General features: G+C 36.6%; 1 protein-coding gene and 1 long non-coding RNA gene across 4 annotated transcripts in view; one reads left to right on the forward strand and one right to left on the reverse strand.

Moving 5' to 3' along the window:
• The first annotated feature begins 5 nt into the window (after positions 1-5).
• Positions 6-18,503, forward strand: LOC106978416 (uncharacterized). The gene is made up of 3 exons (XR_001430791.3): positions 6-2,624; positions 6,033-6,117; positions 17,147-18,503. It is a non-coding gene; the product is annotated as an uncharacterized LOC106978416 (long non-coding RNA).
• Positions 18,504-20,751: 2,248 nt separating this feature from the next.
• EXOC2 (exocyst complex component 2) overlaps positions 20,752-23,757 on the reverse strand; it is a 267,798-nt gene continuing 264,792 nt past the window's right edge. For all 3 annotated transcript variants that reach the window (XM_027040160.2, XM_027040158.2, XM_027040159.2), the window contains 2 exons: positions 22,957-23,016; positions 20,752-21,505 (listed from right to left, as the gene is read on the reverse strand). In XM_027040160.2, the coding sequence (XP_026895961.2) occupies positions 21,412-21,505; positions 22,957-23,016 (154 nt within the window). In that variant the 3' untranslated portion in view covers positions 20,752-21,411. The remainder of the gene's footprint in view (positions 21,506-22,956; positions 23,017-23,757) is intronic.

Consider the following 23,757-nt stretch of genomic DNA (forward strand, 5'->3'; position numbering starts at 1 on the left):
CTTCTCCTTCTCCTTCTCCTTCTTCTCAGTCTTGTCAGGTTTTGTCCCCATTCTCTTCTACATTTTCTCAGAGAACCAACTTTCAGCCTTGTTGGTTTGATCATCTCTGGTGTATCTTTGTTTTGCACTTCTTTCATTTCTGTTTTTTATTATTTCCTTCCTTTTTTTTAAACTTTTGAGTTTGAGACTTACCTCATATTCAATCTCCTCTGCCCTTGAAGTAATTCTTCAACTGCAGCTCACATTTTGATATGAAAAATTTCATTATTGTTTAGCTCTCAATTTTTCTAACTTTTGTGATGTTTTCTCTTTTGACCAAGATGTTCTTCAGTAATCTGATCTAAAATTTCCAAACATATATGGGGTTTTAAAAGTTTTCCTGTTACTGATTTCTAACAGAATTTTATTGTGGTCAGAGAACTTGTTAGTAATTCTTTATTATTTCTTGAGCCTTGCTTTGGGGCCAGTATGTGGTGAGTCCTCTAATGACTGTAAAGTTCTATAAATTTCAGCCAGATTTTTTTCTAATTATGCTTTTTATTTATTTTTTTTTAATATGAAATTTATTGTCAAATTGGTTTCCATACAACACCCAGTGCTCATCCCAACAGGTGCCCTCCTCAATACCCATCACCCACCCTCCCCTCCCTCTCACCCCCCATCAACCCTCACTTTGTTGTCAGTTTTTAACAGTCTGTTACGTTTTGGCTCCCTCCCTCTCTAACCTTTTTTTTCCCTTCCCCTCCCCCATGGTCTTCTGTTAAGTTTCTCAGGATCCACATAAGTGTGAAAACATATGGTATTTGTCTTTCTCTGTATTACTTATTTCACTTAGCTTAACACTCTCCAGTTCCATCCACATTGCTACAAAAGCCATATTTCATTCTTTCTCATTGCCACGTAGTATTCCATTGTGTATATAAACCACAATTTCTTTATCCATTCATCAGTTGATGGAAATTTAGGCTCTATAAAGAACTCACCAAACTCCACACCCAAAAAACAAATAATCCAGTGAAGAAATGGGCAGAAAACATGAATAGACATTTCTCTAAAGAAGACACCCAGATGGCCAACAGGCACATGAAAAGATGTTCAACATCACTCCTCATCAGGGAAATACAAATCAAAAACCACACTCAGATACCACCTCACATCAGTCAGAGTGGCTAAAATGAACAAATGAGGAGACTATAGATGCTGGTGAAGATGTGGAGAAACGGGAACCCTCTTGCACTGTTGGTGGGAATGCCAACTGGTGCAGCCACTCTGGACAACAGTGTGGAGGTTCCTCAAAAAATTAAAAATAGACCTACCCTATGACCCAGCAATAGCACTGCCAGGAATTTACCCAAGGGATACAGGAGTTCTGATGCATAGGGGCACTTGTACCCCAATGTTTATAGCAGCACTTTCAACAATAGCCAAACTATGGAAAGAGCCTAATTATGCTTTTTTATATTTTCTTCAAATTTGATAATTATTTTCCTTGCTTAACCCATTAATACTAAGAAAAATGTGTTTAAATCTACTAATATAATTGTGGGTTGTAAATTCCAGCGATTTTTAAATTACATATTGAGGTTATATTGTTAAATGTACCTAAGTTTAGAATCATTTTATCTTTCTGGAAAATTGTTACTTTTATCACTATATAGTAGCAATTTTTATTCTTAAATAGATTTTGCTTTAAAGTGTGTTTTAGTTGATATCAAATTAGCACTACTAGTTTTCTTTCCATGAATATGTTCCTGACATAATTTTTTTAGCCTAGTATTCTTTTGCTTTTAATATTTATGAGTCTTTTATTTTAGGACCCAGATATAACACATTTTAAAGTAACATATAGATGGATATTTTTGTTCTAAAGATTTATTTTATTGAAAAAATCATTTTTGACATTTGTTAATTAATTTAAAAATATTTTTACCTGCTTCATCTGCATTTTCTGTTTACTCTTTTCGTGCTTCAATCTCCCCATATTAGTTACTTCTATTGGTTTAGTTTTTAAAAAACTTCCTCACCAACATACACTGATTTGAGTTTCTATTCTATATTTTTACTTAAAACATTTTTTAATGTTTATTTTATTTTTGAGCAGGGGAGGAGCAGAGATAGAGGGAGGCACAGAATCTAGAGAAGGCTCCAGGCTCTGAGCTGTCAGCACAGAGCCTGACTTAGGGCTTGAACCCTCAAACCATGAGATCATAACCTGAGACAAAGTCAGATACTTAACCGACTGAGCCACCCAGACGCCCCATCTTTACTTAAAAAAAAATCAAAACACAACACTTTTATTGCAAAATAATTTAAGACTTACAAAAAATGAGCTTCAAAAATAGTATAAAACATTCTGTATTCTTCCTCTTCATCTAGCTTCTCCAAATATTAATATCTCACATAGACATAGTACAATGGCCACAACCAGCAAGTTAACATTGATACAATATATTATTAATTCATCTACAGATCTTATTCAAACTTCACTGATTGTCTCACTGATGTTCTTTTCTCTGTTTCAGGATCCAATCCCGGATCACACGTTGCATGTTAACTACATCTCCAATTTGAGACAAGGCCTCAGTCTTTGTCTTCCATGACTTGACACTTCTGAACAGTATTAGGTATTTTGTAGAATGTCCTTAGTTGAGCTTGTTTAATGTGTCTTTGTGGTTAAATTTAAGTTATGAGCATCACTTCTCTGCCTTTTTTTTTTTTTTTTTTTTTTTGCCAAAAGTGTATTAGTGCTACCTGTTGGCAGATTGGAAGTGTTCAGTGCCAGTGTGGTTTGCGTCCCGTTGTTATGCTTTTCACATCCTGTTTTTCTATCTCATACCCCCTAATTCACAGACAAGAAAATGCTCAGATCCAGGCAACCTACTAAACTTCAAGTAGTCCTGGGCCATAATGGCCAACAGGCCAAAGGAAAGACCCCTTTAACAGTTGCTGGTTATAGCTGAATGTGAGAACTCTTGGGAACTGGTCTGGAGAACATGTAATTTGAGACTACATCCAATACTACTTAGGAGGAACAGTAATTTATTTATTCCCTTTAAAGTCTCCAGATTTCGGGGCACCTGGGTGGCTCAGTTGGTTGAGCGTCTGACTTCGGCTCAGGTCATGAACTCACGTTTCATGAATTCCAGCCCCGCGTGGGGCTCTGTGCTGACAGCTCAGAGCCTGGAGCCTGCTTCAGATTCTGTGTCTCCATATCTCTCTGCCCCTCCCCTGTTCACACTCTGTCTCTCTCTTTCTGAAAAATAAAGATTAAAAAAAATTTAAAAAAATAATGTCTCCAGATTTCCGTGGTGTGGTTCCTTCTGGACATTAAGTAAAGTCATATTCTAAATCGTTATTTTAAGAATCCAGTAATTTTAAGAAAAAAATCTCATTTAGTGAGAGCTAAGGGAAAAATCAAGGATCCTCCTTTGTAGCAGTCTCACCAGAATTTATTTTGAGGCAGAAAACATTTGGCTTTGCTGGGTGTCTGATTAAATCTTAAAAATAATGCAGACAACTCATGTGGGGAAATAGGCCCACAGAACAAAGACAATGATTCTCCTAAGGGCCTCAAGTTTGAACAAATCAAACAGAAATCAAGCTTGGAATCTCTAATCTCTGCTTTGCAGTCCAACACTTGCATATGTTCACTTTTAGCTAAGCTGTCTAATGCTTAATACAAAACATTGTATTTGTGTATCATGTCTATGTCCATGACATATATTCCTTTGAGTATTAAAATACAAACTGATCAGTTATCAATTGTATAAATAAATATTTGGAAAAATGATATTATGAGGTTTCCTTTATTCAGCATATTTATGAGCAACTACTAGCACATGCTTATTTTTAAAATTCCATTATTGTAGCTCTTCCACTTCTGCAAGCACCTAAAAATTTAGAGCACTTTGTCGGTCTCTAAGTCCAACCTCCCTTAATATGTAAATGAATAAACAGATGCATTGAAAGGTAAAGTGACTTTCTCAGTGTTGTGCAGATTTAATGACAGAGCTAAGGGAGAAGCCAGCTCAGAACCTTTTGATTTCATTTTCTCTATTGCTTACGCATTTTCTATTTCACTGATTTGTGCTCTTCATTATTTCCTTCATTCTACTTGCTTGGGGTTTAATTTGCTTTTCTTTTTAAACACATTTTTTAATGTTTATTTATTTTTGAGAGAGAGAGACAGACAGAGCATGAGCAGGGAAAAGGCCCAGAGAGAGGACGACACAGAATCTGAAGCAGGCTCCAGGTGCTGGGGCTGTTAGCACAGAGCTCTATGTGGGGCTTGAACTCACAAACCCATGAGATCATTACCTGAGCTGAAGTCAGACACTTAACCAACTGAGCCACCCAGGCACCCCTAATTTGTTCTTCTTAAATTTCTTAACGTGGAAAATTAGATCATTGATTTATATTATTTTCTTATCTAACATAAACATCTAAACTTTATAATTCCCCTCTAAGCACCCCTCAAATTTGGATGATGTATGTTTCATTCAGCTAGTTTACTTTTCGTTTAAACATTCATTTTCAAACTATTTTCTAAATTCTCTGGTGATTTATTCCTTGACTCATGGGTTATTTACAAATCTGTTAACTTCCGAATATTTGTTTTTCCTAGACATTTTGTTGTTATTGATTCCTAATTTGATTCCACTGTGATCAGAGGGCTAAGTCTGTGTGATTTGAATATTTTTATTTTTTTGAGATATGGCCCAGAGTATGGTCTATGCTGGTGAATGTGCTATGCAACTTAAAAAACACTTGCAGTGTGGGCTGTAGTGTTTTATAAATATCAACTAGGTCAAGGTAGTATTGCAAAGAATCCGTGTTGTTGATTTCTCTAGTTGTAGCAATCTCTGTAGAGTTTAAAACTCTCCAAATATGAGAATGATGGAATGGCCTATCTTTCCCTTTAATCTTATCAATCTGGCTTCATTTTTTTTTTCTAGAAGTTGTGCCTCTTAATTCTTTTCACCTATTTCACCCATTGTATCTACTGCTTCATTATATTTTAATGCTCTACATGTTGTTTTATTAGGCCATGTATGATGGTCTTTCTGACTGACCATTTTATGGTTATGAAAAATTCTTCCTTGTCACTTACATTTTTTTTTTGTCTTAAAATCTACTTTATCTCATTTTAACACAGCTATTCCAGTTTTCTTTGTTTGCTGTTTGCATGGTATATTCTTTCCCATAGTTACTTTCAACCTATCTGATGCCTTTAAATATAAAGTGCATCTCTCGTATACAGCATACAGTTGGGTAAAGCTTTTTAAAATCAATTCTGAAAACTCTGCCTTTTAATTGAAATGTTTAATCTATTCATATTTAATAAAATTATTGCTGCAGTTGTTTTTTGGTTTATCATTCTATTGTTTGTTTTCTATTTGTTTTATTTTCTGTTCTTCCTTTCATGTTTTTTAAATATTATCTTAATAATATTTAAGTTATTTAAAAATTCAGTTACAATTTTCTTATTGGGTTTTGTTATACTTCTCTACATTATTTTTTTAATGATTGTCCTGGGATTTAAAATACATATCCTTAACTTGTCACAGTCCATTTGAAGTTATATATTACTCCTTGTTAAATGCAGAAATCTTGCAAATATGTATGTCCATTTTCCCCTTTTTATGTTACATCTATATATGCTATAAACCATGACAATGCTATAAATTTTGGTCCAAACAGTAATGCATATCATATGTATTGTATATGTCATACGCATTTAAGCTTCTTTCATGTCTTTTCATAGCTTGATATGTATGTTTTTAACACTGAATGTTTTCCTGAATGAATATACCATAGTTAATTTACCCATTTACTTATTGAAAGACATCTTGGTTCCTTCCAAGTATTGGCAATTAAAAATAATTGTTATATCTAAAAAATCAAACCCAAGATCATGTAGATTTTCTCCCATATTACCAGGAATTTTATAGTTTTGCATTTTATATTTAGGTCCATGATCCATTTGGAGGTAATTTTTGTAAAATGGTAACGTCTTTGTCTAAATTCTTTAGTCTCCATGTGCTGTCCAGTTGTTCCAGCACCATTTGGTGAAAGGATTATCTTCTCTCCATTGTATTTCTTTGCTCCCTGTCAAAGGTTAGTTGACTATATTTGTGTGGCTCTATTTCTGGGCTATATATTCTGTTCCATTAATATACCTGTGTGCTCTTTTGGTGATACCAGTTTTGGTTACTGTAGCTTTACAGTGACATCTTATATGGCATGTTATCATGTCATTTATAAAGAGTTAAAAGATAATGACTTTTGAAAATTATAACCACATATCCACAACACATGATAGCAACAATAAATCTTTAATGTAATCAATGTTATTTCAATATTGTTAGAACAATAGTGTTTAAAAATTTCCCAAGTGTCTAGTCTTCTTTTTTAATTCTTTTAATCTTTATTTATTTTTGAGAGAGAGAGAAACAGAGGGCAAGCAGGAGGGACAGAGAGAGAGGGAGACACAGAATCTGAAGCAGGCTCCAGGCTCCGACCTGTCAGCACAGAGCCTGACTCAGAGCTCAAACTCACAAACCGTGAGATCATGACCTGAGCCGTAGTCAGACGCTCAACCGACTGAACCACCCAGGCACCCCACCAAATGTCTAGTTTTCTAAAAACAATTTGTTGGGTCAACTCGGGATCCAAATAAAATCCACAGAGGGGCACCTGAGTGGCTCAGTACGTTAAGTGTCCTACTTCGGCCCAGGTCATGATCTTGTGGTTCCTGGGTTCAAGCCCATGTCGGGTTTTGTGCTGGCAGCTCAGAGCCTGAAGCCTGCTTCGGATTCTGTGTCTTCCTCCCTCTCTGCCCCTCCCGCCACTCACATTCTGTCTCTCTCTGTCTCCTATCAATAAATAAATGCTAAATTTTTTTTTTAAAAATCCATACAATGCAGATACATCTCAAGTATATTTTATTATGTAGGATGCCCTCTGGCCTCTCCCTAATTTTTTCTGAAATTTGTTTATTGAACAAAGGGTCATTTGCTTTAATTTCCAGCAATATTGATTTTGCTGATTATCCACAGATAATCCCCTGTATTTCCTACAAATTGTTAAGTAGATTTAGACATTCAGGTTCAACATTTTAGCAAGAATACATCAGTGGTGTATTGTAAGACTTGTTTCTAAGTATGGATAAAAGGTAGTTTCTGCGTGCTAAGCTTGATTTGGTACCTTTAGTGTCCAGGGATGGGGAATGGGGTCAACAGAATAGAAAATTCCTTTCAATGGTTAAAAATTGTAGTAAACAATAATATCTTATGAGCTACAAATCTGAAGCCCATGCAGATGTGAACAGTTTGGTGTTATGATCAAATAAAACAAACAAAAAAATCTGACCTTTCAAATATAGATGGCAGACTGAAACCACACATTTACTTTAGCTCTAACTAAAACTTTCTCTATCTATATACCTATATATAGAACTGTACTGTCATTTTATATATTCGTGTGTGTGTGTGCATGGGTGAATATGCACCCATGCATACATGCAGTCTATACATAAACACCGTATGCATACTGCATATAACCATATATGTTACTACAGACAGTTACTAATACAGTTAAATATACATAAAAGGCATACATCCACAAAGAAAAAAAGGAGAGGAAATAATAGCTATAAGAGTTTGAAAGCTGCCAAACATATGGGTATGTGGAAACTGATTTAGAAGATCTAAACAAGTCATGGGGCGCCTGGGTGGCTCAGTCGATTGGGTGTCCGACTTTGGCTCAGGTCATGATCTCATGGTTCGTGGGTTTGAGCCCCGCGTTGGGCTCTGTGCTGACAGCTCAGAGTCTGGAGCCTGTTTTGGATTCTGTGTCTCCCTCTGTCTCTGCCTCTTCCCTGCTCGTGCTCTGTCTCTCTTAGTCTCTCAAAAATAAATAAACATTAAAAAAATTTTTTTTAAGAAGATCTAAACAAGTCAGATGCTAAATTGGCAATAGGAAAGACAAAAAGATGCAACCTAGTTTACATTGCAAATTTCTCAAAAGGCTCAAGAGTTTGTGGTATGGGAACTTCTGGAAGTGGGGATAAAGTGGGGGTTAAAAATCAAGCGATCAGTTTACAGGGTGTTTAACAGTTAGATGTTCCCAGGTCTCCTCTTCCTCCCTACATAGTTGGGAATATGCCCTCTACCTTCCCACTTGATCAGAGGACTAGCATTTTATTCTCTGGAGGGTAAATGCAGAAAGCTGTGGCATACCACATCTAGTTGAGAGCAGGTGTACTGTCCTAACAAAAATGACCTCTGAGGCTTCTTCTTTCTCTTGACTTTTAGGATACTGAGAGCAGTTTATTTGCTCACGGCATGAGACTGGAAGCACCTTGTCTGAGGAATCTGACCAACCCCAGAAAAATGACCTAAATATAATAATATTAGAGATTCTCCCAATGAAAAGGCCCATCCATCTATACTACCTTAATTGAAGCTCATAATTGATAAGCCCTATCCATTCCATGGAACTTACAATACAATTCAGCTTTTGAGTGCTCTACTGCTAAATATGAATAAATATCAAAGCTTGCTAGAAATTTTAGAAAAGCTTATGATATTTATTCTAATAATATGAGAAGAATAAATAAATTTGGAGACTATGCAAAAAGGAAAAACCAACTTTGGGGTGCCTGCGTGCCTCAGTTGGTTAAGCATCTGACTTCAGCTCAGGTCATGATCTCGTGGTTCATGGGTTTGAGCCCCACATTGGGCTCTGTGCTGACAGCTCAGAGCCTGAAGCCTGCTTCGGATTCTGTGTCTCTATCTCTGCCCTTCCCCTGCTTGTACTCTGTCTCTCTCTCTTTCTCTCTCAAAACTAAGTAAACATTAAAAAAATAGAAAAAAATTCTAAAATAGTGTAATTATTTCCAGATAAACAAAAAATCAACAGAATTATAAAAAAGGATATTCAGGGAAAAAAAAACTTCTAATAAATTAAAAACAACAGAAATGAAAAATCAATAAAAAGGTTGGATGACCTGAAACTAATATAACACTGTAGGTTAGCTACACTGGAAATAATAATAATAATAATAATAATAATAATAATGTTGGATGGTTTCTCAGAAAGTAGAATAAAACCCAAAAAAGAAAACAAGAGGAAAAAGATGTAATTTTTTTAAAAAAAGGGCCAGGATAGGAGATCCAAATACTAAAGATAAGGATAAAAACTGGGATCAAAGGTACTCCAATAAACAATTTAAGAAAAATTCCTCCAATATAAAGACATTAGATTGACTAAGGGCATCATACCCAGAACAACATAATGAACTTTCAAAAAACTGGAAGGAGAAGATTCTCCAAGCATAGATTGACAGATACTCGAGGACAAAAGTGAAAATGCTTGAGAATCTTGAGGAAATAGGATTTCCAACCTAGAGTTCTATATCCAGCCAAGCTATCATAAAGATTTTCATCATATAGTCAAGGCTCAAAAAACTTACCTCCCATATACTCTTTTCCTAGAAAGTTATTGGAGGTTGAACTCTATCAAGCTAGGGAGCAAATCAAGAAAGTGGATGCTATGGGATACAAAAGCAGTTGATTCACACAAAAGAAGGGCAGAGAAAAATTCTAGGATGATGAATATTATGGGAGACCCTAAGATGGCAGGTGTCGGGCCGACTTAGGGGGTACCCAGTCTAGACTACAGAAGGTTGAGAAGCTGTGGGTAAGTTTGTTCAAGTAAATAAACTTGATGAAATATCTATGTGTTTGAATATGGTTCAAGGATATTTTGCATAACTCGGGTGGAGGAAGTTTTGGGATGACAGAAAACTACATATAATAAATAAAAATATGAATATTTTGTCAAAATATGAAATATGTTCTTTGCAGATGAAAAATACAACAGGATGAGGATGTTAGTATATTATTGGCTTACGACCAAATTGCATTTACATATGTATAATAACTTGAACAATGAATAATGTCCTAACCAAAGCAAATATACTTAGAGGAAAGGCTAGGGAAGTGTGCTTGTATGGTAGAGGCAATGAAAGCAAGCTAAGTTCTCATCTTCTGCTTTAAGGAAGACAACAATGACTAAGCAGAAGAATTAAAAAGTAGCAACATAAACCTATTTAGAGATATTGAACTAAATGCCAAAAGAGTTGAAAGTGAATGGCTTTAGGGAGCAGGCAAAGGGGGAGGGAGGAGCTCTGAACTGCTTAACAGATGACCACAGGAGAAGGGAAGGGAAAATAAGATAAAAACAGAGAGGGAAACAAACCATAAGAGACTCTTTGAAATACAGAGAACTGAGGGTTGATGGGTATGAGGGGGGATAGGGAAAATGAGTGATGGGTACTGAGGAGGGCACTTGTTGGGATGAGCACTGGGTGTTGTTAAGTCAGTAATGAATTACTGGAATCTACTCCTGAAGCCAAAACTACACCGTATGTTAGATACCTTGAGAATAAATTTTTTAAAAATTGCATATAAACTACATATGTAATTTGACACTTTTGGTACTCTAACTTCATCAATAACATTGAAGAAAAATTTCCTGAGGGCTTACTTGTTACCAAATGCTGGACTAAAACCTACAGTCACCACACTGATGCAGCCCAATGGCTACTGCCTACAGCACACGGAGCTCTTTATGCCATCCATGGCAGGGCTTTGGGGATCAACTGAGAGCAGGGCACAGGACACACAGCAGAATGAAAGTCAACTCCATAGCCATCTGACATTGGGTACATATTCAGGTGAGGCCTGGTACTAGGAGCCCCTACCATGTAGCTAGAGAAATTTAATAAGCATTTTGAAGGAAAACACTTTGGAGAAAAGAAAGGGATGTGTATAAACATTTGTAAGTTATTTCAACAGGCAAAGGAGTAGAGGCAGAGGAACTGATCAGACACTCAGGAAGAGAATTTAAAGAGAAAATGAAGCTAAAGAAGAGCTTTAAAGACTGACCCTTAGGAAGAGAAATGACCCAAATAGATAAAATCATGAATGAAAGAGGAGAGATAAAAACCAATACCACAGAAATACAAACAATTATAAGAGACTACTACGAAAAAATATATACCAACAAACTGTCTGGAAGAAATAGACAAATTCCTAGAAACTCACAAACTACCAAAACTGAAACAGGAAGAAATAGAAAATTTGGACAGACCCATAATCAGCAAAGAAATTAAATCAGTTTCAAAAATATCCCAACAAACAAGAGTCCTGGTTTGTTTGAAGGCCAGATGACTGCGCAGGGGAATTCTACCAGACATTTTTTAGCCTCAGCAATCAGACAACACAAAGGAATAAAAGGCATCCAAATGGGCCAGGAGGAGGTAAAACTTTCACTCTTCGCAGATGACATGATACTCTATATGGAAAACCTAAAGATTCCACCAAAAAACTGCTACAGCTGATCCATGAATTCAGCAAAGTCGCAGGATGTAAAATCAATGCACAGAAATTGGTTGAAACAACAGAAAGAGAAATCAAGGAATCGATCCCATTCACAATTGCACCAAAACCCATAAAATACCTAGGAATAAATTTAACCAAAGAGGTGAAAAATCTACACACTGAAAACTATAGAAAGCTTGTGAAAGAAATTGAAGAAGACACACACAAAAAATGAAAAAAAAAATATTGCATGCTTCTGGATAGGAAGCACAAATATTGTTAAAATGCCAATACTACCCAAAGCAATCTACATATTCAATGCAATCCCTATCAAAATAACACCAGCATTCTTCACAGAGCTAGAACAAACAATCCTAAAATTTGTCTGGAACCAGAAAAGCCCCCAAATAGCCAAAGCAATCTTGAAAAAGAAAACCAAAGCTGGAGGCATCACAATCCCAGACTTCAAGCTGTATTACAAAGCTGTAATCATCAAGACAGTATGGTACTGGCACAAAAACAGACACTCAGATCCATGGAACAAAATAGAGAACCCAGAAATGGACCCACAAACGTATGGCCAACTAATTTTTGACAAAGCAGGAATGAATATCCAATGGAATAAAGACAGTCATTTCAGCAAATGGTGCTGGAAAAACTGGACAGTGACATGCAGAAACATGAACCTGGACCACTTTCTTACACCATACACAAAAGTAAACTCAAAATGCATGGAAGACCTAAATGTAACATAGGAAGCCATCAAAATCCTAGAGAAGAAAGCAGACAAAAACCTCTTTGACCTCAGCCGCAGCAGCTTCTTACTCAACATGTCTCCAGAGGCAAGAGAAACAAAAGCAAAAATGAACTATTGGGACCTCACCAAAAGAAAAACTTCTGCACAGCAAAGGAAACAGTCAGCAAAACTAAAAGGCAACCAATGGAATGGGAGAAGATATTTGCAAATGGCATAAGAGATAAAGGGTTACTATCCAAATCTATAAAGAACTTATCAAACTCAACACACAAAAAATGAATAATCCAGTGAAGAAATGGGCAAAAGACATGAATAGACACTTCTCCAAAGAAGACATCCAGATGGCCAACCAACACATGAAAAAATTCTCACCATCACTCACCATCAGGGAAATAGAAATCAAAACCACAATGAGATACCATCCCACACCTATCAGAATGGCTAACATTAACAACTTAGACAACAACGGATGTTGGCGAGGATGTGGAGAAAGAGGATCTCTTTTGCATTGCTGGTGGGAATGCAAACTTGTGCAGCCAATCTGGAAAATGGTATGGAGGTTCCTCAAAAAATTACAAATAGAACTACCCTACGACCTAGCAATTGCACTACTAGGTATTTATCCAAGGGATACAGGTGTGCCATTTCAAAGGGGCACATGCACCCCAATGTTTATAGCAGTGCTATTCACAATAGCCAAAGTATAGATAGAGCCCAAATGTCCACTGATGGATGAATGGATAAAGAAGAAGTGGTATATATATATAATGGAGTATTACTCAGCAATAAAAAAGAATGAAATCTTGACATTTGCAACCACGTGTTTGGAACTAGAGGGTATTATGCTAAGCAAAATTAGTCAGAGAAAGACAAATATCATGTGACTTTGCTCATATGAGGAACTTAAGATACACAACAGATGAACATAAGGGAAGGGAAGGAAAAATAATATAAAAATAGGGAGGGGGACAAAATATAAGAGACTCTTAAATATAGAGAACAGAGGGTTGCTGGAGGGGTTGTGGGAGGGGGGAAGGGCTAAATGGGTAAGGGGCATTAAGGAATCTACTCCTGAAATCATTGTTGCACTGCATGCTAATGTGGATGTAAATTTAAAAATAAATAAATTGAAAAAAATAAATAAAGAAGAGTTAATACCTATTCTCAAACTATCTCAAAAAATAGAAATGGGAAGAAAAATTACAAACTCATTCTATGAGGCAAACATTACTTGGATTACTTGTCTCCAAAACGAGACAAAGACCTCACTAAAAAGGACAATTACAGGCAAATATTCCCGATGAACCTGCATGCAAAAATTCTCAACAAGATACTAGCAAATCAAATTCAACAGTACATTAAAATAATTATTCACCAGGATCAAGTGGGATTTATTCTTGGGCTGCAGGGCTGATTCAATATCTGCAAATTAATCAACGTGATACACTACATTAATACAAGAAAGGATAAGAACCTATAATCCTCTCAATAGATGCAGAAAAAGCATTTGACAAAATACAGCATCAATTCTTGATAAAAGCCTCAACAAAGTAGGGATAGATGGAACATACTTCCACCATAAAGGCCATGTATGAAAGACCCACAGTTAATATCATCCTCAATGGGGAAAAACTGAGAGCCTTTTCCCTATAGTCAGGAACAAGAAAAGGATGCCCACTCTCACCATTACTATTTAACATACTACTGGAAGTCTTAGGTTCAGCAATCAGACAACAAAAAGAAATAAAGGGCATACAAATCAGCAATGAAGAAGTCAAACTTTCACTATTTGCAGATGACATGATTCTCTATGTAGAAAGCCCAAAAGACCCCACCAAAAAATTGCTCTAATATATGAATTCAGCAAAGCCACAGGCTATAAAATAAACGTGCAGAAATGTATTGCATTTCTATACACCAATAACAAAGCAGCAGAAAAAGAAATTAAGCAATCGATCCCATTTATAATTGCACCCAAACAAATACGATACCTAGGAATAAACTAATGTAAGGTAAAAAGATCTGTACTCTGAAAACTATAGAAGACTTCTGAAAGAAATTGAAGAGGACACAAAGAAAGGGAAAAGCATCTCATGCTCACAGATTGGGAGAACAAACATTGTTAAAATGTCTATACTACTCAAAGCAATCTACACATTTAATGCCATCCCTAACAAAATACCACCAGCATTCTTTGCAGAGCTAGAGCAGACAATCCTAAAATTTGTATAAAACCACAAAAGACCCTGAATAGCCAAAGCAATCCTGAAAAAGAAAAATAAAACTGGAGGCATCATGATTCCGGATTTCAAGCTATGTTACAAAGCTGTAATCATCAAGACAGTATAGTATTTGCACAGAACAGTCATAGAGATCAATGGAGCAGAATAGAAAAACCAGAAATAAACCCACAACTTTATGGTCAACTCATCTTCGACAAAGTAGGAAAGAATATCCAATGGAATAAAGACAGTCTCTTCAACAAATGGTGCTGGGAAACCTGGATGGCGACATGCAGAAGAACGAAACTGGACCACTTTCTTACACCACACACAAAATAAATTCAAAATGGATGAAAGACCTAAATGTGAGACAGGAAACCATCAAAATCCTAGTGGAGAACCTAGGCAGCAACCTCTTTGACCTCAGCCATAGCAACTTCTTACTAGATATGTTGCCAAAGGCAAGGGAAACAAAAGCAAACATGAACTCTTGGGACTTCGTCAAGATAAAACTTCTGCACAGTGAAGGAAACAAACAACAAAACTAAAAAGCAGCCTATGGAATGGGAGAAGATATACGTAAATGACATAATAGATAAACGGATACTATCCAAAATCCATAAGGAACTTATCAAACTAAACACCCAAAAAACAAATAATCCTGTTAAGAAATGGGCAAAAGATATGAATAGACAATTTTCCAGAGACATCTAGATGGCTAACAGACACATGAAAAGATGCTCAACGTCACTGATCAACTGGGAAGTACAAATCAACCACAATGAGATGCCTCCTCACACCTGTCAGAATGGCTAAAATTAATAACACAAGAAATGACAGGTGTTGGTGAGGATGTGGAGAAAGGGGAACACTTTTACACTGCTAGTGGGAATGCAAACTAGTGAAGCCACTGTGGAGAAAAGTATGAGGTTCCTCCAGAAAATAAAAATAGAACTATCTCATGATCCAGCAATTTCACTAGTAGGTATTTACCCAAAGGATATAAAAATAAAGATAGGAGGGGTATATGGACCCCAATGTCTATAGCAGCATTATCAAAAATAGCCAAACTGGAGAGAGCCCAAATGTTCAAATTGACGAATGGATAAAGAAGATGTGGTATGGGTATACATTGTAATATTACTCAGCCATCAAAAATAATGAAATCTTGCCACTTGCAATGACATGGATGGAGCTAGAATGTATCATGCTAAGCGAAATAAGTCAATCAGAGAAAGACAAATACCATATGATTTAACTCATATGTGGAATTTAAGAAACACAACAGGTAAACATATGGGAAGGTGGAGAGGAAAGAGGAGAGAGGGAAACAAACTATAAGAGACTCTTAATGATAGAGAACAAACACGGTTGATGGAAGGAGGGTGGCATATGGGCTAGGTAGGTGATAGGTATTAAGGAGAGCACTTGTGATGAACACTGAGTGTTGTATATGTGATGAATCACTGAATTCTACTCCTGAAACGAACATTGCACTGTATGTTACCTAAAATATCATTTAAAAAAAAGACTGACCCTTAGAAATTCCACTTTTGTGCTGAGGCCTGGATGTTTTGTGATCTTCAAGAAAGAGACAGTTTTCTTGACAGCTCTTGTGGGCAAGTTAAGAGAAAGTTTCTCTGATTCCTTCCTTATCATACTCTGGTCACTTATGATTTTCCAAATGCCAAGTTTAGCAACCATTTCTCAGCATTTATCCTTTGTACACATCTGCAACATTTGACCTTGCCAACAATCTCTATATTCCAACATGATTCTTCTTCTTCCCTTTATTTTTGTGACCCCCATGACTCCATCGTTCCCTGGCTCCCCTCATCCCTTTGTGATGAGTCCTTCTGTGGGCCTTCTTTGGCAGGTAGTGATCAGGTAGTTGTCTTGGTTCTCAGGAATCTGGGCCTAGCTGAAAAGTTTGTAGGCAGATGGTACAGGAATATTCAAGAAATATGTGATAGAAATAATGAGAACAACCACAACACTATCAACAATGATTATAGCAACACGGCCAGTGGGACAACCAGTCATGGTTATGATGCTGATGAAAACAGGGTGACCAGCTTCAGTACTTCCTTTACCTAAGGATAGAGTTTATAGGCTGGACAGGAAAAAAGTAGTTTGGCATCCTACTGACTTTTATTAGCCAAGTTACAAACAGATAACCCAAAGACCCAGATCCTGTTAGTAAAATATTTGTTATGTATTTATAACCTGGCCAGGTACAAAAAGGCTTTCCAGTGATCCTGTGATATGATAAAACTGAATTACAAATGTGGGTGAATAGAAAGAAGACATCAACACACCAAAAACATGACTCTAATATATAAAAATATGCATTCAATGCAAAGCTTGAATCATTTGCTGTTCTGACATATTTATTAAAAAAAAAACCCTTGCTGTTCCAGTTGAGGTATGCATATCAAATATTCAATATATCTTTTATATTGTTACAGCATTTTATATATTCATATGAAAACCTTTATAATAGCACTGCTACAAAAATGTTTAATGACAAAAATGTATGCTAGTTTCAGTCTATAGTTAAGCGTAATTATTTTAAGCATATATTAAATAAAATAGAGCTAACTTTACTTTAGAAACATAATCTTGATTTAAAATGTTGAAATTTATAACTTTTCAGAAAACACATCATAATGCTCTTACACGTCTAAAATATCCTACAGCACATAATCAAAACTGAAACACATCACCATCTTGCACCAAACCAGAATTAAAGTGTAATGTTTTCTATTTATCCCCTCTAGGAAAGCTGCATATAAGGATTGAAGAGCCAGGAGAGTGCCTCAGAAAGCCTGCCTATGGCAATGATGCTTGTCTTGCAATGCCAGAATCATTTCTAGAGCATGCCACTTTCATGGCATACTGATAAAGTCTTAGTAAAACCAAATTATTCCTAATACATTTTTTAGTATTGAAGGTGGGGCTGACTTTGCTAACTGATATGAAGCCAGGATGATCACATGAATGTGGGTGTGCTAAGCCCAAATGCTACCTATGTGTGAAAGCACTTTTGAGTATCTTAATTCTTTTTATGTTTTTGTCAATTTGCTCCAAGTCCTGGTTTATCTCTCAGCTTTCTGCTAACTTACATTACATTCAGCTTTCTCCTCTTAACCACTAAATTCTTCTGTACCTCAAGAAAGTCTTGAAATACCCCTTTCTTCCAAGAAGTTTCCCTTGACTTGTTGGAATAGCAGTCCTTGAACCACCTCATTTGGGTATGGGGTTTTTATGTGCCTACCCTCAATTCTCTGAGCCATAAAAAAGCACTTACTTGTCCCTATTTTGCTTAAGTTTTATTATCCTCTAGCACTTATATGCTTCCCTGAGCCATGTCACTTGAAGGACAGCAGAAAGTATATTTGGCTGGGAGGAAGAACTGGCCATGGTTAAATTAAAGGGCAATGAGGCCAGACAACTCCGAGTGTGACACATCCTGCTCTTACCAGCCTTGTAGTCTTGAATTTCTCTCTTAGGTCCTGATTTCCTCATCTGTGAAATGGACATAATACCTTCTAGCTCATTAGGTTGTCATAACACTATTGGGAAGGCTAAATGAGATAATTTGGTACAATGTCTAGCATCTGGTAAGCCCCCAACAAGTAGAGAATTAGGTGGACAGCTGATAAATGCTTTCTGACAATGATTAGGCAAATATAAGGTAAACTAAAATTTAAGTATGTATTTTGTGTGTTAAAACTATATATATAAAAGTGATACAACTAATGAAAATGCTGACATAAAGATGCTTAGAGGAAAAATGACATCTAAGTTATATCTTGTATTAAAGACATTTTTTTTTGAGAATCCAACCCAATGTCTTATTTATTTATTTATTTATTTATTTATTTTTTCAACGTTTATTTATTTTTGGGACAGAGAGAGACAGAGCATGAATGGGGGAGGGGCAGAGAGAGAGGGAGACACAGAATCAGAAACAGGCTCCAGGCTCTGAGCCATCAGCCCAGAGCCTGACGCGGGGCTCGAACTCACGGACCGCGAGATCGTGACCTGGCTGAAGTCGGACGCTTAACCGACTGCGCCACCCAGGCGCCCCTTATTTTTTTAATATAAAATTTATTGTCAAATTGGTTTCCATACAACACCCAGTGTTCATCCCAACAGGAGCCCTCCTCAATGCCCATCACCCACTTTCCCCTCCCCCCATCCCCCCATCAATCCTCAGTTTGTTCTCAGTTTTTAAATGTCTCTTATGGTTTGGCTGCTTCCCTCTCTCTCTCTTTTTTTTTTCCTTCCCCTCCTCCATGGTCTTAAGTTTCTCAGGATCCACAGAAGAGTGAAAACATATGGTGTCTGTCTTCCTCTGTATGACTTATTTCACTTAGCATCACACTCTCCAGTTCCATCCACGTTGTTACAAAGGGCCATATTTCATTCTTTCTCATTGCCACGTAGTACTCCATTGTGTATATAAACCACAATTTCTTTATCCATTCATCAGTTAATGGACATTTGGGCTCTTTCCATAATTTGGCTATTGTTGAAAGTGCTGCTATAAACATTGGGGTAAAAGTGCCCCCATGCATCAGCACTCCTGTATCCCTTGGGTAAATTCCTAGTAGTGCTATTGCTGTGTCATAGGGTAGACCTATTTTTAATTTTTTGAGGAAACTCCACACTGTTTTCCAGAATGGCTGCACCAGTTTGCATTCCCACCAACAGTGCAAGAGGGTTCCCGTTTCTCCACATGCTCACCAGCATCTATAGTCTCATTTGTTCATTTTAGCCACTCTGACTGGCATGAGGTGATATCTCAGTGTGGTTTTGATTTGTATTTTCCTAATGAGGAGTGACATTGAGCATCTTTTCATGTGCCTGTTGGCCATCTGGAGGTCTTTTTTAGAGAAGTGTCTATTCATGTTTTCTGCCCATTTCTTCACTGGATTATTTGTTTTTCGGGTATGGAGTTTGGTAAGTTCTTTATAGATTTTGGATACTAGCCCTTTGTCCAGTATGTTCTTTATTGGATTAATGTTCTCTACTAGATATTTAAAATAACACAAATATTCAGGCTTGCAGATTTGTAATTTAGTTCATAATCATGTTAAATATAATAGTTACCAGGCTTAGGAGAGAGAATACTCTGTATATTTCTTAGTAAATTTTATGGAGCAAATTTGTAGAAATTAAACTTTTACTTCCAGTTAGTATGATTTCCCCCCTACACCAAATGAACCAACATAACAACACTGAATTATTTTAATTTTTTTAATGTTCATTTATTTTGGAGAGAGAGAGCGAGAGAAAGAGAAAGAGAAAGATGGAGTGTGAACAGGAAAGGTGCAGAGAGAGAGGGAGACATGGAACCTGAAGCACGCTCCAGGCTCCGAGCTGTCAGCACAGAGCTTGATGAGGGGCTTGAACTTATGAACTGCCAGATCATGACCTGAGCCGAACTCAGACTGAGCCACACAGAAGCCCCAGCACTGACTTATTTTAAATGATACTGTACTTGGCTATACTGTACTCTAAAATTACTTGTATTAGTGTGGATCCTGAGAAACTTAAGACCATGGGGGAGGGGAAGGAAAAAAATGGTTAGAGAGGGAGGAGCCAAAACATAAGAGACTCCTAAAAACTGAGAACAAACTGAGGGTTTATGGGGGGTGGAAGGGTGGGGTGGGTGGGTGATGGGTATTGAGGAGGGCACCTGTTGGGATGATCACTGGGTATTGTATGGAAACCAATTTGACAATAAATTTCATAATAAAAAAAATAAAAAAAAATTACTTTTATTAGTAAATATATTAATTTCCACATTAAAAAAGGGGACTCTGCGACATCCACAGAAAAATTTGAGAACCCTGACATACAGCCTGCAGGTAAGAGAATTACTCAGTTTTCTGAAGCAACTGGTATGATGCAGCTAGGTAGGGGAAGCTGACTTTGAAAGAGGTCATGGTGCCCTGCACCTATTCTGGTAAACGAAGTCAACATCGAATGTAGGACAAATGGCACGAGGTGCATCAGCAGTTCCTACTGCCTGGTAACAGAGGAACATCTTTAAATCTTCAGAAAACATAGACTCTGCCAGAGCAGTGTTCTTTTAGTTACTGAGCAAGATGCTTCAAAGGGTAAGGAGCAGTGGAGAGAAAAGACATTACCAGAGGGGGAAGGAGTCAATAGCAGTGGGCAGGAATGCCAGCTGTCACCAGGGGACCTGGCTTGTTCTTTAGGAGGCAGTGAAGGCTGTGGCTATTCCCACCAGCACCTACTGGGGTATCCAAGCTCCACCACAGTAACAACGGGGTCCTCAATGACAGGCAACACATTGACATGAAAGGACACATTAAATTATGAGTGAATGCAACAAAGAAAGGCTACACACTGAAAGGTGCTTAATGTTTATTAGCGCAGTGAGAAATAAAAATTAGGCAGAAAAATACAAAGTTAACTCATGGACATCTGGGCACAAATAATCTACCCCAAATATAACATTTTCTTAAGCAGACGGCAAATTTTCTAAAAACCCACTTGAGTTAGGAGAGTGAGGTATTTGTATTTTTAAGTACAGATGTACAGTTTAGGACAGTTAAAGTTCCAAAGATGTCTAAATATAACTTTCTAAATCTCTTCTTACCAATGTCTCCATATGCCTTGGAAGCTAGAGACACTAAAGTCTGGTATATGAGACACTGAAGAATGCCTTTGTTACATCATATGCCATCATACCTCTGGAAAGGTATCTCTTCCTGTAGCATTAATCATGCAACATCTAGCTAAGAATATATATATTTAAAGGTATTTTAAAGCCATACAGGGCCTAATGTAATAAAAATGACAAAACAAGTTACTGCTCGGGCATTTTAAACAAGGTCATTTTGGTTGAAATAAAACATATACCAACGTCTTTCTAAGCTACCAATTTGGGGAAAAGAGACAGAGATTGCAAACCTAATGCTTTATATGCTAATACCTGTAGCGCACTTAACAAAGTAATAATAATTTATTACTTGTTATTTTTAGACTGCCCTTACTGTGGAGGTATTTATGTTTTCATCATAGTTGAAGAAGCAGCTTGGAAACAGGTGAGCTGCAAATGCATGCTACTCTTGAACTTGTTCAGCAGCTCTTCCAGTAACCTGCAAGGAGGAGAGGCTATTTTACAACCTGGCAGAGTGAAGGTTGCCTAGCAACATAAGAAAACATTCGGGGGAGCCAACTGCCTAGTTTTAGCTTCTACTTGTTGAAAAGTTATTTACATATGGATTCTTAACTCAATAACAGAAGTAAATTAATCAAAGAAGCTAATCAAAGGGAATACACACACACACACACCTGTATATTTATATATAAAAATCTCCCTCCTGTCTCCTTTCCCTAGATTAGATTTCTCCCCTAAAACACATTAATGTTTGCACCTGCATTTTTTTTTAAATTCACTTAAAAACTATATACACTAAAATGTACTCTTTTTGGCATACAGTTCTATGAATGTTAATGAACACATATTAGCAACCTAATAACTCCCATAATTGGGCACAGAATAGTTCCATCACCTTCCAAATTCTCTCGTGTTGCCCCTTTGTGGCCACCTTTCTCTTCATCCTGACCCCTCACCAACTAACAGTCTATTGTCTGTTCCTCCTATTTTGCAGTTTTGTCTTTAATAAATATTAGAGAGTGGTAAACTCAGGTGGTGAATTAAGCACCAGAAGAGTAAGGGCTAGTTCTAATTCCACTGGGTAAATCATTCTACTACTTGATAATCAATTTCTTTAACTGGTTTGATGTATAATTTTAGGGCCAGAAATCTTAGAGTGCATTTGGTTCAGAAGAAGCAAACAAGAAGTGCGTTTAATGAGATTGGGGTCAACAGATTATTTCATGGGTTTAACAATGCTCAAAATTGTCTCCATGTGACATTTTCCTCCCATTTTCCCAGACTCATGTGTTCTCTCTGCCTTCTGAGTTTCTATAACATTGACCTATGCAAAATTACAGAGCTTACACCAAGGTTTTCATGTCTATAGACTGATCAGCCAAATGCAAAGGTAGGTGGACTTCAGTTATGGTTAGTGAAGGAACAAAGACCTACATTTTGTCTCAGGTAATAATTTCCTGTTTTATGAGTAGCAAAGTTTAAACTCTGACCAAGACCATTAACATAGTATTACTGAAACATATACAACTTTTTTATGTCATGTGTACAAATTTACTTTCTATTGCTGAGCTACTCAAAAGAAAAAAATCATCAAGTGCTGCATTTTATCATGCTGTCCTTTTTACATTTCTCTAAGAATTATCTTCTTAAAAATGTAAGGCAATAATACAGTTTACTGAGTGAGTCAAAATAAACTTTCTTAAAATGTTTTCTGTATTAGTCACTTAAAGCAAGAAAGGAACTAATTTCTGAACTGTCATAAACCCAGGGGAAAGGTTTTATCTTATTCTGTCACTTCAGAGACAAGCCAGGTACAGCATACTATCAAAGGCTATTAAGTACAAATCATTATACAAAGAGTACTTTTAGGTAACAAAATCTCATTCAACACATCTTAGCTGGCCCTTGAAAACAGTATATAGTACTTACTTTTTATCTGCTCCACTTGAGAGCTGAGGCAGAGCTTCCAAAGCCTGTTTAAAACTAGACCTGGAACACAGAGAAGCAAAATTTAAGTTGAAAAATTTCATATTTCTATGGGGAATTAAGAGCATCATTAAAAATTCTTAAGCATATCTTAAATATAAAGAAACCAGTATAAGCTAGTGAAGCATGTAAAAATATGAGAAAAAGTAAAAGTGAAAAACAATAGAAAAAGTAAAAGTAAAAGTTGAGGGTACAGGGTATAGTTCCCACACAGAGGCCTTGTAGGAGTAGGGTCAAAAACTCAACTATGAAATGAAACAGAAAAGCTAAAAGAGACTGATTTTTACAAAAGATGCTACTTTAATGAGGGCTTAATGTGGACATGTTTAATTTTTAAAAAGTCTTTTCAAAACAAAACTGAAGTGTTAAGCAACTGGTAAGAAAGGAAGGAAACTAAGTAGAAATAGGGATGGTCTTGTGACAGATTATACAAATGGGGACATTTACAGTATTGACATGTACAGGGCCTGATTAACAGCCAATCTCTTACAATAACTAAACATGGTCTCTGGCATTTAGTTATTATTATATTTAAAATTTGTAGAATAAGTAGAGATTGACTGATTGATTTTAATTCAACATCACTTCTTTTCATAAAAAACAAAAAGTACAAATTAAAAAAACACCAACTTGGTAAGCTTAACTATTTAAAACAGAAAGTACCAAAAAAGTTTCTGCATCAAATAAAAAGCATTTTAGGGGAAATTATTTGGTAGTAACTTGTACTTGTCACTAAGTAATACT

Source organism: Acinonyx jubatus, chromosome B2 (assembly GCF_027475565.1).
Source record: "Acinonyx jubatus isolate Ajub_Pintada_27869175 chromosome B2, VMU_Ajub_asm_v1.0, whole genome shotgun sequence".
Lineage (NCBI taxonomy): Eukaryota > Metazoa > Chordata > Mammalia > Carnivora > Felidae > Acinonyx > Acinonyx jubatus.